This window comes from Mus caroli, unplaced genomic scaffold (assembly GCF_978045245.1).
Source record: "Mus caroli unplaced genomic scaffold, Mus_caroli_1 scaffold_19, whole genome shotgun sequence".
Classification (NCBI taxonomy): domain Eukaryota; kingdom Metazoa; phylum Chordata; class Mammalia; order Rodentia; family Muridae; genus Mus; species Mus caroli.
In genome coordinates this window covers 64,401,259-64,426,374 of record NW_028227274.1, presented here as the reverse complement: position 1 = coordinate 64,426,374, position 25,116 = coordinate 64,401,259, and the positions used below count along the sequence as shown (strand labels likewise).

Sequence of the window (25,116 nt, the reverse complement as noted above, 5' to 3'; positions counted from 1 at the left end):
GAGGAAGGTGGCCGCAGCCTGCGTGGCTCAGAGAGAAAGAAAAGACATCAGAGAGGGAGAGAGACTGGAGATAAGTCCTGGATTGAAGGCAAAGGTTAGCAAGATTTGATTCCCTGTGGAGTAGGCAAGAGGACTTGGGCTCCAGAGCGGTGTCATTTGAGAGAATTAATCTGGTCTGGAGTTTGCCTGAGGATACTCCTTCTAAGGCATGGCCCGTTTAATTTGCTAGTCAATGTAATCTAGGCTTCCAATCTTTAAATAAGTGAAAATAGTAATGGTTAGTCAAATCCTTAATTATGAGAATTATTTTCAGGCTCAGAAAGAAAAGGGTAGATATTCGTGTGTCCAATAATGCTACCAATAATGGCTGAGCTCTGCTAAGGAAAATACTTTTCAGTGGAATAAAACTGGGTTACAAAACCAAGAAAATATGCATACAGCTAGAATTCAATTATTTAAATCTAGTATCTTGGAGTTAGTTATTCCGGAGATCCATAAAATCCAAGAATTCTAGCATAGAATTGCTTAGGTTGATTACACGGAGGTCCCATGCACATCTATTTAGTAGTCAAAAACTCAATGATCTCCATAACTTTTCTCCACCCTTGGGATTCTGTCTAAGACATGTTTAGCACTTACTTCAGCCAGATCCCGAGGAAGTTGCAGAAATGAACCAGACAAGACTCTTGCCTTCTAAAAGCTCAGGGACCACAAGGAGCAATGAGTGTGTCAATAAATAAGATATGAAGGAAGAAAAAGAGGGTATTTTACAGAAGGTATCTCTGGCTTGGGTCAGTGGGTAGGCAGTAAGGTGAGGGGATGAGGCCTGTCTTAGGGTTTTACTGCTGTGAACTATTATTGGACACCATGTCCAGTGCAAGTCTTATAAAAGGCAACATTTAATTGGGGCTGGCTTAGGCTGGAGAGATGGCTCAGCAGTTAAAGAGCACTGACTGCTCCTCCAGAGATCCTGAGTTCAATTCCCAGCAACCACATGGTGACTCACAACCATTTGTAATGGGATCTGATGCCCTCTTCTGGTGTGTCTGAAGACAGTTACAGTGTACTCATATAAATAAATTTTTAAAAATTGAGGCTGGTGTACAGATTTCCAGTATCATCAAGGTGGGGACATGGCAGCATCCAGGCAGGCATGGTGCAGGAGAAGCTGAGAGTTCTATATCTTCATCTGAAGGCTGCTAGTAGAAGACTGACTTCCAGACAACTAGGGTAAGGATCTTATGCCCACACCCACAGTGACACAGCTATTACAACATGGCCACACCTCCTAATAGGGCCACTGCCTGGGCCAAGCATATGCAAACCATCATAAGGTCCTTCCACAAATACTAAGCTATTTCTCAGGCTAGTGGCTGTGAGTAGATCAATGATGGATGGATGGATGGATGGATGATGGATGGATGGATGGATGGATGGATGGATGGATGATGGATGGATGGATGGATGGATGATGGATGGATGGATGGATGATGGATGGATGAATGGATGATGGATGGATGGATGGATGGATGGATGGATGGATGGATGGATGATGGATGGATGGATGATAGAGAAAAGCCTGAGAGAGTGAGTGGGACTCCTTGTGCTTTGTAAGAGATTCAGCTGTGACTTTCAGACAGTGGGCACCAAGAGATTATTATTGCAGTGTGTGTGTGTATGTGTGTGTGTGTGTGTGTGTGTGTGTGTGTGTGTGTGTGTGTGGTGTGGTGTGTTTACACTTGACGAAGTAGAGAATAGGTGTGGGAACAGGAAACTCAATTAAGAGAATCTAAAAATGGTGAAGGTTTTAAGGTCTGAATTTAGAAATCCAGCAATAGAGATGGTGGAAGGCAGACATGTTCTCATGTCAGGCCCCATATAGAGGGTTTGTGTTATAGGATAATTAGGAACCAGGGCTTTGGAGTCAGGTATGCCTGGGCACAAACTGCAACCCAGTTACCTGCTCATTGCATGAGCTGGCCAAGGTGCTTAGCATCTACAGCCTTCAGCTTCCTAATCTAGTGCCCTTCCACAATATGGCTTGGTGTACTGACAGAGCATATACACAGTGTTCAGAACTGTCACTGGTACCCACTATGCAGATACCCTGACTTACAGGTTTTCTTTCCAGTGCCCTTGCTGCCAATGACACTTGATGGTACTTATGGGGACTCAATTTCCACCTGGGCAGATCAGATCCCTCATGCCACTGCTACCATCTATGCCCATCGCTGAGTGGTGTTGCTGCCTCACCACAAGCTGTTCCCTCAATAGGCATAAACCATATCCTACAGAGAGGGAAAGCAGGGCAGAGCATAAGTCTGAAGATGCCTGGAGCCTGTCTGAATGAGATAGCCTCTCCCCTTGCTACCTTTGCAGAGCCGTTTAGAGGTCTCTGTCGCTTCGTAAGGAAGTTTGTTGTTCACGAGGGACATGGAATGCTATGTGTCCTCTGATGGGAGAGACAGCTCAAAACTGGAATAACCTAGGCAGCTCTTCCTCCCTGCCAGAGAGTTAAGGCTGTTTGATTTCAGCATCCTAGCAACCGATTTGCCGCCAATGGACCGGCATGGCATTTGTATAGCTCCTCTCTGGCAAGCCTTTCCTTTCAGAAATGGAATTTATGGCTTTGTCCCTGATGGGCCTTATCCCCTCCTCCCCTAGAGGATATTAAATCCACAATGCCAAGTCCTGTAAGCTCAAAAATTCCAAGGCTGTAACTCCAGTTCAAGTACACTGGGCATGTGTGCAGCTTCCAGCTGCCCTCTGGCTCACCTTTGTTTAGATAAACAATTGAAAGTGTGCCATTTACAAGGCTGGGGCCTCAAGAGTCACACAAAGGAATCTGGCTGAAGCCTTCTTAATTGGAAGCAGGAGATAAGAAGGGCCATAGCTTGTTGCTCTCTTGAGATGTTAATTGCAGAAAAGGCGGTTGTTGCCCTGAGGTTGTTTGTTGCCCAAATCACAGGGTTAGACTGGTCAGACCCCCCCCCCCTTATATAAAGCAAACCATGATCCCAGATCCCACAGGGAGTTGCCAAAAGTGTAAAATACTGATGTAGAGTATGGGTTAGGGTCAGGCTGGGGCTGCGGGACTGTGCTACACAAGGCCTAGTGTCCATGACATTACACCCTTGCTCAGTGTTGGGTGGTTTAAGAAATGATGGTGCCTAGTTCCAGCCCAGAGATTGTGACTTAATTATTCCATGGTTGAACCTTGGTATAGTTATTCAACTGAAAAAAATGTAAAAACAAGAAAGAAAAAAAAAGAGAAAAGGAAAGGCTTGTCTCTGAACGTTCCCCTAGTAGGTTTTAGCATGTGGTCAAGACTGAAAACCCTCATCTTCCCCCTCTTCACTTAAGTATCCTAGACTGGCACAGATTGTGAGAATGAGGGAGTTCTGAGAAGACAGAAACCCCTTTGTGGGGGACAGTAATTCAGGGAAGGCTACCAGGAGGAGGCAGTAGAACTGACACTTGAATAATAGGGAAAAAATCTGTGTGAACCCCTCACCTGAGCAAGTAAATGTTTGAGTGTGCCCCTTCTTGGCTCACTCACCTCATCTGAATAGCAGATCAAGTCCCTAGCTTTACACATACTTTCTATGTTAGCCGCCCCATAATCCTGACTTATGCTTAAGGAAGGGCAACCTGGCCTCTTTTTACTTTCCTATGTCAGTATAGTAAGTGTGGGCCCTTTGTTCCACCTTTAAAACCACAGGTATGGAAGGGAAGACACCTTCCTGGGAGAGAGAGGTGCACAGCCCCAGCCTGCACATAGTCCCCAGAAGTTCCAGCAGCCAGATGTTCCAGTCAAGACCCCTTGGTACTTCCCCACCAACTAGGCTTGGCGGGTGAAGGCAGAGCAGCACCCACATTTGTGTCTCTTCTCATTCAAAGTTCAACCACACCTCACACCTGGACCACTGAGACCCTGGTCTAACCCTCCTTACCAGACGATCTCAGGCAAGATTCAGAAGCCATCTGATAAATTTCTTGTCCAATACAATAGCGATAATGGCACATCTTACCTTATTTGTGATCCCGAGGATGCTGAGAGATGACAGCTTCTTGCCTCATGACCTGGCCCCCATGTGCTACCGTCAACAGAAGTCTTCCACACCCTTTCAGAGTTTCTGCTGATGCCATGCTGAGGGAGCATGGGGAGAGAAAATAAGTGTCCCCCATTTCAGGTACTGTTTCCTTCACCACATGCCTTCCAGAGTTAAGGCCTTTCCACCTGACCCAGTCTTGGCAAAGCTGCTTCATTAGGAAGGCTGGTGGGCACTTAAAGAATATCATTGACCATTTGATACATGAAAGAGGCCAGCATCCCTGGGTCTACACCTCCTGAAGGCTTCTAGACACCCAAGGGATGGCACCCGACTAAAGTCACTATGCCAGTGCACAGTGCCAAACCAAAGTGAAATGTCACGCCCAACTGTAGCCTGATGTTCGACTCTCTCCACTGCTGTAGAGCTACCTTCCCTGTGACTGTGGAAATCCAGGAAAGTAGTGTGGAATTTGCACATGGTGATCACTCAGGTAAGAGTCACAAAGAGGAAAGGAAATTGTCATTTGTCAAGGCTCAGCAGGATGGCATGCTCCTTCGAGTCCAGATTCTCAGGATGTGAGCTATCAACACAATTTCAAAGCAGGACCAGATTCTGACCAGCATTGTTAGGTCATTCTTGGGCCTCTGTGTGGTCTAGGTGGTCCTGAGAACAGCGTTGCAACATTCCCTATGAGTTGCCTGTTCACAACTTGCAGTCTCTGCCTGGGGTGAGGGTCAAGGGTGATGAAGCCCTGCCTCATGTGGGAATGTCCCATGGCTTTATAACACACACACACACACACACACACACACACACACACACACACACACACACACACACACAGATAGATGTTTCCATGCTTGTCTTGGCACAAAAGGGAAGTCTCTAACATAGTGGTTCTCAATCTTCCTAATGCTGGAACCCTTTAATACAGTTCCTCATGTTGTGGTGACCTCCAACCATAAAAGTACTTCATTGCTATTTCATAACTATTATTTTGCTACTGCTATGAATCATGATATAAAGACCTGATATGCAGAATATCTATATGCAACCCCATTATCCAGACACAACCATGGCTCCTTTGAGAGGCCTTTGTTGTATATACCTAAACTCATGCTGCCAAGCATCAACCCTGGAGTGGTCTCAAGGTCTTCCCAGCGTTAATGTGGCATCTTAGACACAGTGGACCACCCTTCATCTGACAGAGGAGTTTGCCTAGTGTCACACACCTGAAAGTACCCCTTCCTACTCTTTCCACAAAACGTCATTCCACCACAGTATTTGAGACTGTGATGGCAGTGCTACCTACTGTGCCGAGAACTTCAGTGGTTGGGACTCTTCATTGTATCATAGTGCCTAAGGTTCTATGCATGAGTTATGCCTCTAATTTGAAAGGCATCCCAAGAGCTGATAATAGAAAATGTTGGCTCTTCTAGAGTCTGCTTCTTAACAGACTCTTGCTTGGCTCTTTCTTAGAATTTAGTGATGGACAGTTCCATCAGTGGACTTGCTGGCAGTGTTTGGAATGCATGAGTGAACAACCCTGAACCCGCCTCGGTCAGTGTCCAAGGTTACACGTGTCTTTGAACCACACAGCACCATTTGCTCTTTGTCTTACATGCCAGGCTTAGGTTGGGGAAGCAACGCTGTTCTCGCCAAGTTTAGGGGTCAGTTGGCCATAAAATACCCTAGAAGACCAGATGGAAAAACATCTCAAATATCTGGGGGAGGCAAGACGTTTAATCATACTCGACTGGCCAACTCTGTGAAGCAAACATGTTGTTTACCAGTGTTAGTACTCTGTTTCCTATGGAGCCCGTGGGAGGAGTTGTCTGGCTGGAGACAACCACAGGGAAAAAAATCAAAGAGAAGACAGAGAGTAACAAGGCATTGCCAGTGAGCCACACTTGGAAGTTGCCAAGGGTGAAAACTTCCGCATGATTTAAAGCCAGCTCACATTTCCAAAACATGGTTTTGGACCCTTCCCCTTGCTTGGTTGGCTGTGCTTGGTACTGATGGGATCCTGTTCAGACCTGGGCTCCAAGGCTTCCTCAGGGCCACCAGTAAATAATTCACTAATGCTATAAAACACCCAGATGCTCAACTGTTCTTAGTAGAGCTGAAGTTTCTGTATGGCTAGGAAGGCTTCTAAACTCTCTGAGTGACTTTTGTCCATGATAAAAAAAAAAAATTCATTAATTTTTGGTAACTCATAGGAACCTACCTGGAATGAATCCCCAACTCAGAAGCCTTTTACAGTCAATTCTTCCAACAGGAGCTTTTATATGTGCCTGGGGGTTGCTGGAAAAGAACACAATCTTGGTGACCAGTAACAGTAACATGAACCACAAGGGTGAAGGGAGTTTGGGTTAGGATGCCAGGAGAACTGTGAGAAGCCAGGCAGTCTTAAGCTTGGTTGCTTCAGTCTTTCTCTTAGCAGTCTCACCTGCATGGGATTTCTTCTGTTCTACCCCTTTGTATGGGATGCTAGCTCATTCTACCCATTCAGGCTCCCTTTTTTTCCACTGCCTGAGCTCAGCTCTACTTCTAGAAATGCTGTACATGTGACAAATTAGTGAGTAGTCCCTGTCTGTTGGAAATTGTTGGGTAGAGTTTATTTTGGCATCTTGGGAATATTCTGATTTTTTTTTTAAGGCAATGATTCTCACCTTGTGGGTCACAACCCCTTTGACGGAGGTCAAATGACCTTTCACAGTAGTTGCCTTAAGACCATTAAAAAACACAGAGATTTACAGATCCATTCATAACAGTAGCAATATTACAGTTATGAAGAGTCAATGAAAAATTTTATGGTGGGGGCAGTCATGAGGAACTGCATTAAAGAGCTGTAGCACTAGGAAGGTTGAAGACCACTAATTTAATGTTTCTGTTGATTAATCTTTATCATGTTGTCAATGGTATAGCATCTTTTTTACCTCCTAAACTCTGCATTTCTCTAGCACAGCTTGCCTAAGGTCAACATTCAGTTACTTGTTATACTGTTTAATCTCTGTCTCTGTCTCTGTCTCTCTCTGTATGTATTTGTGAGTATGTGTGTGCTTGTGTGTGTGTGTCAAGGCACACAAATGCATGTGTAAATGCATGCAATTAGATTTACTTGTAATAAATTTTGTTCTTTGATAGCTTCATACATGTATATAATAGACTTTAGTCACCTCCCACACCTTCTCTTATCTTCCTGCCACCTGGGTCAGCCCCGCTTCTTTCCCACCACGTTTAATATTCACGACTTTTTGTATTCTGTCTCACTGCACTTTACATGTGTGTTTAGCTATGAGTTTAGATTTAGCCAGTGGAAATGGTAGGCTCATTGGTTCAGACCCTATTATGCCTTCCCACCTCCCCGAATCCGTTATCTGCTGTTAGTTTTATTTACTGTTCAACAGTACGAGGTAGGACCTCATGATCCCCAATCATGAGGATCTCAATCCATAGCTGACTATTGGCCAAAATAATCTTAAATGTCACCTATAGCCTTGGCATATAACACACACACACACACACACACACACACACACACACCATCTCCATGCTTTTTGATTGTCCATGGACTTGATTCAGTCAGGATTCCTAAGAATGGATGTTAAATATCCTGGGCTGGCTTTGTAGCTTAGATAAAGTTGCCTAGTTGCCAAATAGTCTTAAATCTGGGTCCAGCTGCATCACTCTAAGTAATAGACAGCTTGCCTGAACTGTGTCGGCTCCAATTCCTCATCAGAAGCAGCAGAGTATATGGTATTCACTCCAGATACATTGGAATGCTCTTATCCCCGTGGGGCAGAAGATGGTAGAAGCAAATCCATTCGTCACTATTTCCTACAAGGATCACTGCTGAGGTTCTACCATGTGCCAGGCAATTTTGAGTCAGTCCTTTACCTCTGCCAGTCCCTAATTCCTTTTATTCTCCATAATACAGACAAGGAGGGAGGGAGGAAAAGTGAGAGCCCACAGGAGACAAGAAGAGATAAAATGGGGTCGAGGGGGAGAGAAAAGGAAGAGGAGAGCGAGCCGTGAAGTCTCTTTTTATAAATAGTATCTAAGGTTCTTTCCAGAAGAAAGAATTCTAGCCAACTTTAATTGAGCAAAAACAGACAGAGCAACTGTGACCATTCAGACACTGGGGTAAGTGCTTGGAGCAGCTGGGATTCTACCTCTGCCCTCTTAGGGTTCATACAGGTAAGCAGCAGAGGAGATGAGCGTATCCCCCATAACAAAGCATTCTCTATAAAGCTACTACCCTGGTTTGCTTCCCATTTCTGTGATTTAACACCATGACCAAAAGCTACCTAGAGACTCTACCAGTGAGCTATGCACTGAGTCCATTTCACATCTTGAGATGGAATTTCCCAGGTTGGCCTTTTGCATCATCTTCCCAAGGTCTGCAGGCCTGCCTATCCCCAGGCCTGGCCTCTCTAGCTTCCATCTCTACTCTAGCATGTTATGAAGTCTTGGGTACCTATAAAAATTTCAGAGCCTGTCTTCATTTTTCAGTGCTCACAATCTTTTTTGCCTTAGCCACCTCTAGACTCCACCTCTGGATATATTTCAGCTTCCTTTTAAATGCTGCTTCTGTCTATATTAATTTTATGTAACCTCTAGCCAGGAGCTCTCATGACCTCCATATTAAGTAAATTCAAATTTGGATTATACCCTGAGACTATCTTAATTAATTACTGGATAAAAGGTAAAAGGAACCCATTGCCTGGAAGGGAGCTTAGATTCCCAGCTGAGAAACTACTGAGTTCAAGCAAGCTAGTAATGAAGCTGATAGTCAGCATCAGCAAGTTACCCTGCCTACCACATAGAACTCCTCTAGAGAGGCCTCTGCCACTAATGCCGCTCTGTCATGTATCCTGGCATGTCATTCTGAGGTGGCCACAATGACAGCATGCCTGTGTTCCTCTGGCTCCTGAAACTGAATGGATGTTCTTCCCTGTGTATTGACTGCTGGGATGTTTTTGTTTCTGTCGGCTGTTGTCCCTAGCCACACATGCTTATTTCTGCCATTGACTGTCACTGAGGACCAGTTCCCAATCATTAACATCTCCTTGTCTCCTGCGACACTAGCTCATGGCAGGGGTCATCCCTGGTCTTCGGTAGCCTTGGTTCTTGTCCCAGCTCAGCTACTGATAGGTGCTATAGGTCTGTGTTTTCTCAGTTGTAAGGAAGGATTGTGAGAATTAAATAATCTATGGAAAATCCATAGCTTGCCTTATAAGAAGGTCTTAAGTATGGGTTAAATTGGGTCAAATTGAACACTGAGTTTTTAAATACTCTTAAATTTTTAAAAAGAAATTTTGAAATTTTATTTTATTTTTATGTGTATCAGTGTGTGTGTGTGCATGTGTGTGTGTGTGTGTGTGTGTGTGTGTGTGTGTGTGAGCATGTGCGCACCCCATGTTCAGATCATACCCAAAGAGAACAGAAGAGGGCATCAGATCATCAGATCCCCTGGAAGTTTAGTCTATAGACCTTTGTGAGCAGACATGCTGGTTCTAGAAATTGAGCCCAGGTCATCTGGAAGAACAGCCAGTACTCTCAACTGCTGAGCCATCTCTCCAGTACCTACTCTTCAATTTTTGACTATGATATTAAGTTGTTGGTTATAAAGTTCAGATTTTAAAGTAAATAGATGGCTGCTTCCAGATGCCAATGACTTAAAAGGAGAAGTCTGGCTTTTGGATGAAGTTCTCCCTCCAATGACTCAGATCTGACTTAATACCAGGTATATTTTATTTCCATCAGGATTCTATGGATATGTGAAATAGGAGATGGAATGTCACAGTTACCTAACCTACAAGAAGTTCTCTAATCTATTCCTCTGTCTTTTCATGGCAGACAGCACCTTTAGACTTCCTCATTTAATTCCCAAGTGATCAGCTTATAGGCAGCACTTGAATCAGCAGATTATATCTGCACAGTCTTGTACTAAGATCTAAGATGGAAATGCTCCGTTTCCATGGTGCAGTATTTAAAAAAAAGGGGGGGGGGTCTAGCTGCCAAGAAAACTCAACCTGCCCTGTGACAAAAGGAAAGATCATAGCCCCATCAGGGCAAAGCATCCCCAACTTTGGATAATTCACAAGGAAAGCTCCAGACATTGGCATTTCAAGGATAGGCAGTCCATAAGGTTCAAAGGCCCTATGCAATTTGTTTCTGGAGCAAAATAAAGGCTACGTGTTCTTTGGGCACCTTTCTGCTTACTAACTTTGCACTTCAGTAGCCTTTCTCCCAAGGATCCAATTTGTTCTGTCACTTTGGCTTTGAATGTGTGTTATGTTCCAGTAACCAAAACCAAAAATAATATCTTGAACAAGATGGATTTTTTTTTCATCTCTTGCACAACATTGTCAGGTGTCCTTGGCTCTCTTGATGATCCAAGTGTCTTAGACTCAGCTTCCATTGGTATTGATTTTCCTGTCACCCAATGTATTAGTTAATTCTCTCATTGTTGTAACAAAATACCTGACAAGATCAGATCTGAAGGTATGCTGGCAGGGAATCCATGGTTAGCAGCATTAGGTAGCTGGTCACATTATGTCCAGAGCCAGGAATCAAAGATTTATACACATTCTTTTCTCTTTTCTCTTAGTTTAGAACCATAGTCCATGCCAGCCACATTCAGAGGCAATCTCATTTAGTTAGACCTTCCTGGAAATGTGGTCACACACAGGCTCAGAGGCTTGGCTCAGAGATGGTTCTAAGTTCTGTCAAGTTGATATGATTAGCACTCAGAGCTGATGCTGACTTCCCATTCTACCACCGAAATTACACACACACACACACCTTGCCCACCTCGGGGGAAGCTGAGAAGGGAAGAGAGAACGTGTGCCTTGCCATTGAAGGATGCTACTTGGAAATCAAAAATTGTTACATCCTCCGGCATCCTGTTAGCTAAGTGTAAGTCACAACATCACCCTGAGTAGAAAGAGAGGCTGGGAAAAACATGGCTTCCATCTGAGAACTTACAAACCCAGTAGGAATTTAGGTATAGAAAGGGGGCACAGTAGACTTAAGGGCTCTGAGCTCATTAATTGAGTGGAATCTATCAAGCTCTGTTTTCTCTTTCACTTATGATCCCTTCAAGTTTTATCCATGCTGTCATATGTTGGAGTTATCTTTGTTAAGACCAATTCTTGCCCCCATCTCTGTCTCTGTTTCTCTCTGCCTTTCTCTCTGTCTCCTTCTGTCTCTGTCTCTGTCTCTGTGTGTGTATGTGTGTTTATATATGTGTATGTGAGAGAGAGAGAGAGAGAGAGAGAGAGAGAGAGAGAGAGAGAGAGAGAGAACATCTTGTGTTTATCTCCCCATCAGTGGGCATTCTTTGGGACACTGAGACTAGTGTTGCTGTGGGCACTGGTGTGCAGGGTCTGAGCAAGTACTTTCTCTTCTCCTAAGAGGGGTCCTTAGGACACATGGTAACTCTGCTCACGTTTTTTAGGAACCACTGCAGCGCTGTCCTCATTTGATCTTAAGCATGTGTAGTGCACACACCAGCAGGTTCATTATCATTCTTGTATGTTTGTTGTCAAGACTTGGTAATAAAAAGCTTAAAGTGCAGAGCAGTAGATGAGTAGCTTGTGAGTGTTCCTTGGTTTTATTCTGGGTTTACCCTTAACGATTACAGTATGAAACACTAGACTACGCATGGCATTGACTTGGGAGTGGCACTCTCTCGTTAAGTCCCGTTAAAAGGCAGAGCCAAGTATGCCCAGATGGGAAATGAATCATTTTATTTGCTTCTGTTCTCAGGGCTTTGGTGTGAAAGGAATTGTAGTAGTTTGCACGAAGCTAAGCAAAGCACAGTAAAGATTTCCAACAGAAGAAAAAGGTTAAAAGGGAGAAGAAAAACTTTCCTCATTTCAAGAATCTCTACAGAGAAATTCAGACTCTCTTTAAAACACTGAGCCCTTAAAAAACAAGCCCCAAGGGACCCTCATCTGTACACTCCCTGGCAAGAGGTTGTTAACAGGCTTTCTTCTCAGGCGAACTACAGCCTGACTGGCATGGGGAACATAAATTATGCTAACTCTTGGGTTTTGGTTTTGGTGTGTTTTAGGTTTTTATTTTGTTTATGCTTTGTTTTGTTTGTTTGCTTGTTATGTTTTGCTTTAGGGCTCATCTGTCCTCATTTAGGATGGAGGAACTGTGACAATGTTCTATCTCTGAAGCCATTCCTCTTGCAGCCATCTCCTGGAGAGGAAACGATACACTAAAGGAATTCTTTAACACTTGGGATGCCTGGGCCTGGATAGTAGTAGTGTTACCTACCCATGGGAGCTTCCACCAGGCTCTGTCCCAGAGTCTGGAATTTCTGAGGACAGTTTTCCAAAATGAATACATTTCTCACAGTGGTGGGAAAAGGGTATTCCGTGGACTACCTGGAGCTTGGGAGGGAACAAGAATAAAATTTCTCAGAAGACTGTCAAGTGACCTTACCTGCCTTCTGGCCTCAGTTTTCTTCAATAGCTGGTGTGAGCCTTGTAAACCTTGCTAAGGTTGTACAGAATAGGTGAGGTTATTTCTCTGTTGTTACCACATTTGAAAGCACATCCCCCTTTATCCCTCATCCTTTCATCAATTAGATCCATCCATCCTATGCTTTTGAGAGAAAGTGGTCCCTTAAGTCCTTGGGATACAGATTTGCAAGTTTGCTTTTTATTCTTATTATTTGGGGTGAGTTTGTGACAGAGAGGGTGGATAAAAATTATACTTTGTTGCCTGGATGAAATCAGAAGTTTCTTCCTTTCTCCCACTCCATTTTGGTTTTGGATGGAGAAATATGCCTTTACAAAATGGAAGAAAGGTCAACACCAATACCCAGAGATACTCATTACCTGGGAACCTGCTGGCCCTGCTGGCCTAGGAATCAAATAGGTGACCTTCACTCTCTTTTCTGTCCTATCTCCAACTGCCCAGTCTCATCTCTAGCCCCATAGCAGACCATCAGGCTGAGTCTGCCTTCCTGCTCTGCCTCCATTTCCTGGAGAATCCTCAGAACCTAAGGACAAACCCCAGTGTTTGTCTCTTATTCCATCCCTTTGTGTCAGCCAATACACACAGGCACTTTCTTACCTGGGGACCTACTGGAAACACTTCCCTGGGGATCAGGTAGGCAATCTTCACTTTCATTTCTGTCTTCTATCTCCAGTTACTCATTTTCATCCCCTACACTATAGCAGACCACCAGAAGAGGCCTGACTTCTGACTTCACTACCTGGAGACTCCAAAGAACCTCGTGGCAGACCAAGCTTTCCTCCTTTCTGTAGATCCTCAGCACTGAGCCCTTCTATCCCATTCCTTCCTGTAAACACCCAATACCTAAAGACACCTTCTACCTGAGACCTCCAAGTATAAGGACTCAGAAACATCACTTAACAGAAAACCCAAACTAACCACACTCTCCTAAAATTCAAAGAGGGCAACAGAAAGCAAGGAATGGAATTCCCACCCAGCAGAGACAAGCAGATACTAATACCCAGAACTAAAATTATCCCCAAGGAAGATGTCTAGACATCATAAAAATATACATAATAACATCTAGGACAGTACATCTCCATCAGATCCCAATAGCCCTACTACAGTGGGGCTTGAGAAATGCAATAGAACAGAAGCAAGGACTTCAAAATTGCTATTTACACATATGTTAAGGACCTTAAAGGGATGTGAATAAATAAATTAATGAAAACCAAGAAAACACAGCAGAATGAAGTGAAGAGAACAATTCAAGATGTGAAAGAAGAAATCTAAGAATAATCAGAATAGAGGAGGGAGAAGAAACCCAAGTCAAAGGCACAAAAAATATTTTTTAAAAAATTGAAGAATATTTCTCTAACCTTAAGAAGGAGAAGATATCAAGGTAAAGCAGAACATAGAATGCCAAGTAGACTGGACCAGAAAAGAAATTCCTATGACACATAATAATCCAAACACCAAAAAATACAGTACAAAGAAACAATATTAAAATCTAGAAGGGGAAAAAGACAAAATAACATATAAAGGTAGATCTATTAGAAAAATGTTTGGTTTTCAGTAGAGACTCTAATAGCCAGATGTTCTTCAAACTCTAAGAGACCCACAGATGCCAGTTCTAGCTGTTATACACAGCCAAACTATCACAATGACAGAAAATTTTTCTTGATAAACCCAAATGTAAGAAGTGTCTGTTTGCAAGTCTTGCTCTACAAACAGCACTATAAGGAAAACTTCAAGATGTTAACTACACCAAGAAAATACAAGGAATAAGTAATACCAAACCAGCAAACCGGGAGTCGGGGGAGGATCAGTCACACCAGAATGACAAGATACTGAGAATCAACAAACTCTACTCATTGATAACTCTAAGCATCAATTATCTACATTCCCCATTGAGAGAGAGAGAGAGAGAGAGAGAGAGAGAGAGAGAGAGAGAGAGAGAGAAAAAGAGAGAGAGAGATGGAGAAAATCCAAATTTATAAAATTAGAGATGAAAACATAACAACAGACATCTAGGAAATCCAGAATATCATAAGGACCTGCTTTAAAATCCTGTAATCCTGTACTCTATCCTCCAAACTGGAAAACCTAAAAGCAATAGGGAAAGTTCTTGATATATACCATCTACAAGGTTGAATCAAGATCAGGTAAGCAATTTAAATGGATTTATAACCCCCACTAAAACAGAAGCAACAGTTAAGGGTCTACCACCTCCCCTAAAAAAGCCCAGTGCCAATAGCGTTCATCTCAGAGTTCTCCCTGACTCTCAAAGAAGAGTTAATGTCAATAACTCTTAAATCATTCCACAAAGGAGAAAAAGAAGGGACATTGCCAATTCTTTTTATGAGATCACAATTACCCCGATACATTAACCACATAAAGACCCAACAAAGAAAGGAAATTACAGAACAATTTTCTTTATTAATGTAGATGAAAAAACTCAATAAATAATTGGAACCCAAATCCAAGAACACATCAAAAGATCATCTACCATAATCAAATAGCCTTCATCTCAGAAATGCAAAGGAATCATTCCTCATATGTAAACCTGTAACTCATGCATATAAGCACACTGAAAGAGGAAACCACACAACCATCTCATTAGACTAAGAAAGGGCCTTTGAGAAAACCCAACACTCCTTCAAGTTAAAAGTTGGGGAGGTTAGGGTTACAAGGGACATAAGGCAGCGTACTGAAGGCAGTCTACATCACTCCCAGAGCCAACATCAATTTAAATGGAGAGAAACTAAGCAATCCCACGAAAATCAGGAACATGTCAAGAAAGTATACTCTCCCCATACCTATTCAATACAGTACATGAAGTTCTAAGACAACTGAAGGAGATCAGGGGATACAAATAAGAATGGGTGAAGTCAAAGAAAGTATCCTTATGTACAGATGATATTTCTGTATTCATAAATGACCCCCAAAACTTCACTGGAATGCTTCTACAGATAATACACCCTTTTAACAAAGAATCAGGATACAAAATTAAGACAGAAAAGCAGTAATTTACTGTAAACAAATAATAAATTGACTGGAAAGTCATGAAAAACAACACCTTTCACAATAGCATCAGATGAGGTCCTAGCGCTGAGATGGAAAGTAGACACAAGCCCCAGTCCCTAACCCTGAAGCTATCTCCAACTGAAAACCATGTGCAATGGTAAAGTTAGTTGTCTCTAATGGACTCTCACTGGGGATACAAACCACATTTAAGGGCAGGCCCAATGCCCAACAGTAGATGGCCAACACAAACTCAATGGCATTTTAAAATGGTTTTTGTTCTTACAGATCTTTTGCTTACATACTATGGTTTCGGGTTTTATTTTTATGGATTTCCTATGCTTGTGAGTATATGTTTCCTGTGCTTTTTTTTCCTTGACTCTTGATTTTTCTGCTTGCTTTTTCAGTATTTGAGTTTGGTTTCAATGTCTTTGCATCACCATCTGTATTATCTTAGATGCCCGTTTGTGTTCTAATAAGGGAGAGAAATAAAGGGTGTGGGTTTGAGTGGGTGGGAAAGTGGAGTGGACCAGAGAGGAGATGGGGGAGGGAAAACCACGATCAGAATATATTGTATGAAAGAAAATCTATTGCAAATATAGAGGAGTAGGAGGAAGTGGAGGAGAAGGAGGAAGAGGAGGAAGTGAAGGAGAAGGAGAAGGTGGTGGAGGTGATAGAGGTGAAGGTGGTGGAGGAGGAAGAGGAGGAGGAGGAGGTGGAGGTGGTGGTGGAAGAAAGATGAGTTTTAAGGTGAGAGCAACTGGGAGAAGTTGGTTTTACTGTTTGCTCATTGAAATTATAAAGCCGCAGCATAAACACTACTCTGTCCCCAAACCAGACCTGTGCTGGGCGCATCCATGATATGGTCTATGATCTCTACAATGGTCCCTTGCGGCCAGTAACATGTTTCCATGTTTGTCCATGGGGAAGCTGAAGCCCAGCAAGTGTAGGAGGCCGGCCTGAAGTCACATCCTTAGCTCATTAAACAACAGAGCCAGAATGGTAAAGTTGATTTCTCTGGACCCCGTAACCCATTCTGCATCAGCTAAGAAGAGCCTGATGCTGAGGTGTGCTAAATGCTATCAAAAACACAATTCTCCCATTAAATAGCAAATCTGTGTATCTCTGTGAGTAAGCAGTCATGTAAGAGAAACCCCAAGCAAAACTTGGGGGAAATTACAGTAAGGGTTTAAATATTTGTCTACTACCTTATCTGACCCTTCAAAGTCCTTTCTAGTCTTTAAAAGTTCTAGGCTAATATAATGACCAGAAAATAGCCTGGTATACTTATTTTGATCTTGAAATTTCATTTTTTCCCTTCTAAAACTGAGTACACACACACACACACACACCTGACTGATGGGCTGTATTTCTGGCTGCGTAGTTTTTATTTACCATTTTATTCATGTGCTAACTCCCAGGGGCACACAAGGGAACCGTCTTTAGGCCGTCTTGATTAGCAGATGTTGCCTTTGCTATGTAATAACAATCTACTCACCACTTTCCCCTTGCCAAGAAACGAGAAAAGCATCCTCGTTTGGAAACCCAGCTCTAACACATGAAGTGGATTAAGAAGGACTGCCTCTCCAGGGTCCCCACAAGCATTCCTCATCGCAGTTTGTTTTTCTTAAAGATAAAAACTGCACAGCAGTGTTTGGAGTTCAGTCTAACAAGTGCCTGGCTTGCATGACAAGATTTCACTTGGGCTATCTTAATTTTTTACATGTAAATTGTGTTGTAAGAAGTCTTTGGCATGATGTGATGTATGTAGCCGGGGTTTATTTTCCTAGGCTTGAGATTCTTTCGTTTGTTTTTAAATGGCAATCTATGACTGGTGAGTATTTAACATGCAACATAGTCAGGTCTTCCCAGGAATTCTGGGGAAAGTCGGAAGGTGGCCTCACATCTGAGCACCTCTTCGCTGGAACAGAGAGCTAGGCTCAATGATGCAACGAAGAAAAACTCAAAGTGCACATTAGTTCTTAGTTAAGCTGGTATTTAAGTGGTTTTCACCCAGCCTGAAACTCAGAACTTCTCTTGGGTCTTTTGAAAGTCAAATCACTTTGGCTGTCATTTTATCTTGTAAAAAGTTATCCACGAAGAAGCGATGCACTACAGTGTGCATCTGTCACCCTAGCACTGCAGGGCAGACACATGAAGATACCTGGAGATCACTGGCCAACATGCCTGACCCAGTCCTTGTACTCCAAGTTCACTAAGACCCTATCTATTTTTTTAAAAAAAAGTGCATATGTATGTACATAACACAGAGAGCAACCAAGGAAAACTCTTGATGTTGTCACCTCCATGCATGCATGTGCGCACACACACACACACACACACACACACACACACACACACAACTGCATCCATTCATCCCCCCACATTTTCCTCAAAAGAAATAATGGAACCAAGAAAAAAAAACCTGCACAGTCCAGAACCTTTCAAATGCTCAAAATGTGGACAGTTCCCAAGAGTAATGTCTTGACTGAAGAAAGAGAAGGAGAGTGATTCCATGCAGGATCTGTCATGTGTTTTAGGGTATGTTAGGATCTGTACCTAAGCTGTAGCACTTACATAGAAGTAGAGAGAGAGAGAAGAAGAAAAAAAAACACCTCATACTTGGATGGTGTTAGATTTAAGTATCAAAACCATATGGTTTTCCACCCAACTTTCTCGTGGATCACAGAGTGATCCAGAACTCTGCTTTCCCTCTCACGCCATCCTAAAGAACAGCTACAAGTATCTCAGCAGGTCGTAACTGTAAAGTTGTAATGCATTGTGCTATAAAGATGGTGTTCCTTTTGGCTGCAGGCAGCTTAGACTGTTTTCTACACTGTGGAAAGCTAGGCTGGGTTTCAGTTCCATAGAAATGTCAAGGTGGACTCTCTGGTCATCACCTAACACTAATGTGTCCCACATGGGCCTCCCTTGGAGTGAGAGATTTTAGTTGGAGATGTTGGGAAATTATGCCTAATTATGTCATCCATACTGATACTGTAAACTGTCACTGGAACACTTGTACGTCAGTGGCCGATTGCTGTTTATATAAATCCCTACTTCCCTTAAGGAAAGACAAGCAACGTAAACCCGTCTCACATAGCCTACTACATCATGGCAAGCTTTCCCGTTTGAGTCAGTGGTCCTCGGGCATGGCTGAGCCAATAGTCTTCTGCTGCTTGGACTTTGGAGTACTCTGTTAACGTTAACGGAGCTGCTCAGATTGTGGGGAGAGGGCTGTTCCCAAGCCTATGTATTTATTAGCATTGTATTAGGGTAGGTGTTCAACTCTTCTAGTCACACGACCTCACCATGGAAAGAAGACATGCCTACTTAGAGTGCCAAGATCTCCAAGCCTGGTTCTGACAGGAGGTGCCACGTGCAATGCTAGTCAATGGGAAAAGTTGCTGGCTCGCTCAGTGAGTAGATGGCTTCCATCTAAAAATATGCTGAAGAGGGGATCAAGTCCATCTATCTTGGGAGTACAAGACAGGCAGAAAAAATATGGGTGGGAAAGGTGACCATTTATCTTTTTGTTCAAATCTGTTTCTGATTCAAGAACATCCTGACACCATATCTATCTTTCTCTGTCTCTGTCTCTGTCTCTGTCTCTGTCTCTGTCTGTCTCTCTCTGTGTCTCCTTGTATGTGTGTGTGTGTGTGTTTTGCCTACATCCTTCTCTGTGCATCATATGCATGTTTGGAGGCCAGAAAAGGGCATTGAATCCCCCGAAACCGGAGGTATAGTTGGTTGTGAGTTGCTATGTGGACGCTGGGAATGAAACCCCGGTCCTCTGGAAGAGATGCTCATATCCTGCTCATATCCTGTATCCCAGCATTTGTTTTCATAAGGACAGTTCGCTTGTGTGCTTCTGAAGTGAGGTTGGCCCCATAGCTGGCCTCCCTGGGAAAGATGTTAAAGGAGGAGATGAAATGAGGCATCATAGCCAACCCAACTTCAGAGTCTCTTACAAATATGATTTTGTATGACTTTTAATAAGTTTTACAAAGATTTACAGAGTAGGCACCTTGTAACAAACTTACGTTTTTAGAAAAGATTGCTAAAATATCTCCTCCAAATAGTAATTCACTTGGTAGGCAAGTCATGTGAGTTGAACTGGCCAATACTATAGACTATAAAACAATCTTTATATTTCTTTTATAGAAAATGGATTTTTTCAAACAATATGTTCTGGTTATGATTTTCTCTCTGCCCATTCCTCCCAGTTTCTGCCTACCTCCCTGCCCCCAATCCAGGTCTATGCATTTTATGGCTTTCCTTAGAAAAGATGCAAGCATGTAAAAAAAAAACATAATAAATTAAAATATGATAAATCAAAAAACAAACAAACCAGAAGAGGACTAAACAAGAAGAGGAACCAAAGAAAAAAGCACAAGAAATACATAGAGATGTAAAAGCCCACAGGTTTGCACACTAAGGAATCCCACAAAGACCCCAAACCAGAAGCTATAATATACATACAAATGAGCTGTAAGGTTAAAAAAAAAAAAGTCCCTGATGACATAACGAAGCAAAGAACCTCTGTGGAGTTTGTTTTCTGTCAGCCATCTACCGCTGGACATGGAGTCTACCCGTAAGACTTTGTTTCCCCAGAGAAAACTAACTTTTCATTTGCAAGTGGCTATAAATTGAAGATAGGTTTTTGAGTTTGGGGTATGGGTATGAGTCCACTGCTCTTTTCAGCTTTAGAGCCACATGTGTGCATGCTGCCATGGTCTCTGTGAGTTCATATGTGCACCAAGCCCTGCTGTGCCTAGAAAGCTTTGACTCATTGCTGCCCTCCATGCCCTCTGGCTCTTACACTCTTCCCACATCCTCTTTTGGTGGGGTTCCTTGAACCCTGAGGGGAAGGATTTGATGGAGACACCCTATTTAGATTTGAATGTTTCAAAATCTCTCATTCTCTGGATATTATCTAATTCTAGGCTCTATATGTTTCCACCTGCTTCAGGAAGAGGCTTCTCTGAGAGGGCTGAGCACGGCACGGATCTATGAATATCACAGAAAGCTGTTAAGAGTCATCTTATTGTGAGACGATGCCGGGGCCTAGCAAACACAGGAGTGGATGTTCACAGTCAGCTATTAGATGTATCACAGGGCTCCCAATGGAGAAGCTAGAGAAAGTACCCAAGGAGCTAAAGGGATCTGCAACCCTATTGTTGGAACAACATGATGTACTAACCAGAACCCCGGATCTCTTGTCTCTAGCTGCATATGTATCGAAAGATGGCCTAGTCGGCCATCAATGGAAAGAGAGGCCCATTGGACTTGCAAACTTTATATGCCCCAATATAGGGGAATGCCAGGGCCAAAAGAATGGGAATGGGTGGGTAGGGAAGTGGGGGGCGCTATGGGGGACTTTTGGGATAGCATTGGAAATGTAATTGAGGAAAATATGTAATAAAAATATTAAAAATTTAAAAAAAAGAGTCATCTTATTGCTTTACTTAGCAGAACAGTAGTATTTGAGTTTCCCCATATGTTCCTGGTCTATGTAGTTTCGGGTTCTTGGCCACACAAGCCACAATAAATATCTGTGCCATCTCATGGAGTGGGTCTTAAGTCAAATATTGGTTGGTTACTCCCACAAGATTGTTGCCATTATTGTTAGCAACATATATTGTAGGCAGCTCACTATCGTAGAAGGATGGTTTTGTAGCTGTGTTCATGGTGACCTCTCCCCTATGGTAGCATGCAGGGCACCTTTCAGCACCATAAACGTTAGCCAATAGAGGTGAAAATCCTAGGAAGGTACCAGTTGGACTTGTCTGTGTTGAATACGAGTCGTGTAGGTGTTGCCATCAGTTTATGGAGAGCAACAAATAGTTTTGGCAATAGCCTGAGTTGTTCAGAGGTTCCCATGGTGCTTCTTTAGCCAAAAACTTAGTTAGATGCAACTCAGTCCCAGTACTGGGAGCTTCATTGGGTGGAAAGAAATGTCCAGTTGGGAATCAGTCTCTCCCAATATTTGGGGATTACACCCAAATGAAAAATAGGTCAATGAGCTACTCAGAAAGCCCCAAGCCCACCAGGACATGGACCATTGGCCCCCATTTAGATGGTTGGCAAGGGAGGGAAGCAGTATTGAAGGGCAGGGGGCTCCTCCCACTGCTGATACCATCTGTTTTCTTCTGGGAATTTGTCTTTGGTGTCTCAAAGCTGAATCACCAAGGCAGTGGCATAAACTGACCATCAAGTGTTTCTGCTACAGTTCTATTTTAATAGAGAGAGTTTTATAGTTTTATAATTCCAATTTTTATATTATTTTTATTATTACTATTATTATTATTATAGAGGGGAAAGGGAGGGCACATAACATATCACACATGTAGAGGTCAAAAGACAACTTTCAGGAGTCAGTCCTCGCCTCCTATGGTGGGCTCGAGGAACTGAACTCAGACCTTTAAACTTGAACGCAAAATACTGTAACCCGCTGAACCATTTGGCCAGCCTTAGAATTTCCAATCATTGGGCTGGTGAGATGGCTCAGTGGGTAAGAGCACCCAACTGCTCTTCCGAAGGTCCAGAGTTCAAATCCCAGCAACCACATGGTGGCTCACAACCATCCGTAACAAGATCTGGCGCCCTCTTCTGGAGTGTCTGAAGACAGCTACAGTGTACTTACATATAATAAATAAATAAATCTTAAAAAAAAAAAGAATTTCCAATCATAAACGTTTCTGTTTCTTTGCTAAATTTTTTAATTGATTACAACTGTACTGTTCTGACATCTGGGAGTTGAATCCCTGATGGTCATTTTGGGGGGAGGGGGAAATCACATTTGTACAAGCATCTATTAGCAACTCCACATCTTGTAGTCATTTAGAATGTAGATGCTTTCCTTGAACACACAGCTTACTTGATTAGATGTAAAGTGGAAAAGTGGCCATGGTACGTGATAGCTCAGGATTCATCTAGTCTTGTCCTGTGGTCCTCCCTTTATACACTAAAACCTTATTGTCCTTCAGAGGCAATTAATCTACTTTGTGGGACCCAGAGGGTTGATTTTATATATTATGTGGTAGATTCTGGTATTTGGAAGATGTGGTCAACTGATTTTAATATTTTTCTTTTTAACCACAGATTATATTAAAAATACTCCACCTCAATATCTTTCTGTGAACATGTTATTTTCTACAATATTGGTAACCCTAAATAATTTTACTTTCAATCTAACATCGCGTCTAAGATGCTTTTTTTGTTTGTCTCTTAGGAAAAAATGCTGCAAAGGATATAAATTTGTTCTTGGACAGTGTATTCCAGAAGGTATGTAATTTAATAGATGTTTTCATCTCCCCTTTTCATGACTGATTACCGGAGCCTACAAAGTTTGTGTGCATATGGGATGTGTTAGCTATATGTGCATTGTGTGCGCTGAGCTATGGATGTAATTGTAATTCTCCTTTTCGATGATTGGATTCTTTGCTCTGTGTGAGTCACTGACATGCTTAGATTGGGGGTCCATGCTTAGCAAGCCGTAAACTCTTCTCTGGTATTGTATGCACGAGTTGTAACATACTCCTTTCCTGCACTCTCTCCCTGCTCTGGTGCATGGAACTGCAATCCCTTTAGATGATTTCCTACGATGCTATCCAAATACACAGCCCAGCCCTAAAATTAGAAAGATTGATCCTCTTGTCACATGCTTCAGAGCAAAGGGACAGCAGGTGGATCTCACTGAACACTATGAGCAGGTTTTAATTATGATTTTGTATGCTACCTAATCGAACTTTCTAAGCATTGGCTTTTACAGTCAGGTTTTGCTACGATGTCATACAAGCATCGGAAGCATTGTGCCATATTTATAGGACTTAATCCAGGGGCTGATTACTATAAAGTACTTGATGAGTGGTGGTTGCTGCTGCCATGATCACAAACATCAATAGGTACCACAAAGGCGTTATTATTATAGAGACAGACATTCACAGCAGACACAACCCAGAGCTTCAGTGGACAGAGGCAGACTCAGAATAGAGAGACTTGAGCCAGGTCATCAATCAAGGAAAGCTGCCCAGGGTGTAGGTAGGAGAGGAGCACTACAAAATATTCCAACAAGGTATTGACATGGAAGACTGTCTGAAGAGCCAGGAGTTCATGTTGTTGTGCTGGGGCTGGGTCAGGGAGTAGGGTACATGAAATTGTTTTCTTTGCCATTGCTCTAGAAGCTGTATCTCTTTTAGAGCAGTGGTTCTCAACCCTCCTAATGCTACAACCCGTTAATACAGTTCAAGTTGTCGTGACCCCTAACCATGCCATTATTTTCATTAGTCATTTCATAACTGCAATTTTGCTACTGTTATGAAATTGCCATGCAGATACCTGATATTTGTATGGTCTTAGGTAACCCCTGTAAAAAGAGTTGTTCAACCCCCAGAGGAGTTGGGACCCACAGATTGAGAACCACTGCTCTAGGAGACTGGGAACCCAGACAAGCTAATTCTGTTGCGTTATCTCGTGGAGCAAAATGTCTCTATCATTTTGAATTCATTGACAAAGGATCAAAGAATGTGCTAAACCATAGATTGCCCATGGGGAGGCTGTTAGGCAATAGATCCACACGTGATTTCTCATGTCTTAGGTCTCTCTGAGCTGAGAAGCTCTGTCCTGGTTGATCGTGTGGGTGAGAACCAGGTGGGAGGAAAAATCACATGAGTCAGAAGAGTTCCAGCAAACCTCAGCTCTGCTCGGTCACCAGCTGTATCATTTACATGGCAGCTTGGCAAATAGCAAAGGAAATTAGGTTTAGGCCTGTCAACTTAAGATCCTAAATAAAGATTGTGTTCAACCGAATTAAAAACATATGGATACTATATGGTTGCCGTTTCTTTAAATGGTAGGCATTGAAGCTTCAAATGCCTTGGCCAAAATCTAACATTCCTCACCTTAAAGACAACAGCACCCATGACTGGTAACACCAAAACCAGCAAGCATATTTCCAGGGAAAGTAGGCCCCAATACTATTGTATGCAACTCTTTGTTCTATTGCTTTCCACCAGAATAGCATTTAATGTTTATTTTAATCTAAAGGAATAAAGTGATTACTTTTTTCCCTTACTAATGATATCATTTGTAGAGAGCTTTCTACTCTCAAGAATGAAAAGAAAGAACCAAGGCTGAAGGCACAGCTTGTTGTTCCAGCACTTGGGAGACAACGCAGGGGAGATCAAGAGGTTAAAGGTCAGGGGCTGGAGAGGTGGGTCAGCAATTAGAAGTGTGGATGACTTTTTCAGGGGACCAGAATTGTATTGCAAACAACCACATCAGACAGCTCATAACCAGCAGTCACTCCAGCTGCAGGGGATCTAATGTTCCTTTCTGGCCCTGGTGGGCACCTGAGTTCATATGCATATCTCCCATGCAGACACATGCACAGATACATGATTAGAAAACAAATGAAATTGAATCTTCTATTTTAAAAAGTTCCAGGCAAATCTGGGCTGTAGAGTGGGCTCCAAGATAGTCTAAAACAAAGAGAGACCATGATTCAAAAACTGGATGGAGAACTGATGAGGAGTACCAAGTACATAGACAGGAC

At 42.7% G+C, this 25,116-nt stretch overlaps 1 protein-coding gene across 1 annotated transcript in view; it reads left to right on the top strand.

Moving 5' to 3' along the window:
• Ccbe1 (collagen and calcium binding EGF domains 1) overlaps nt 1–25,116 on the top strand; it is a 233,099-nt gene that overhangs the window by 177,466 nt on the left and 30,517 nt on the right. Inside the window, exon 3 of the mRNA XM_021151000.3 lies at nt 22,795–22,847. Coding sequence (XP_021006659.1) covers nt 22,795–22,847 — 53 coding nt within the window. The remainder of the gene's footprint in view (nt 1–22,794; nt 22,848–25,116) is intronic.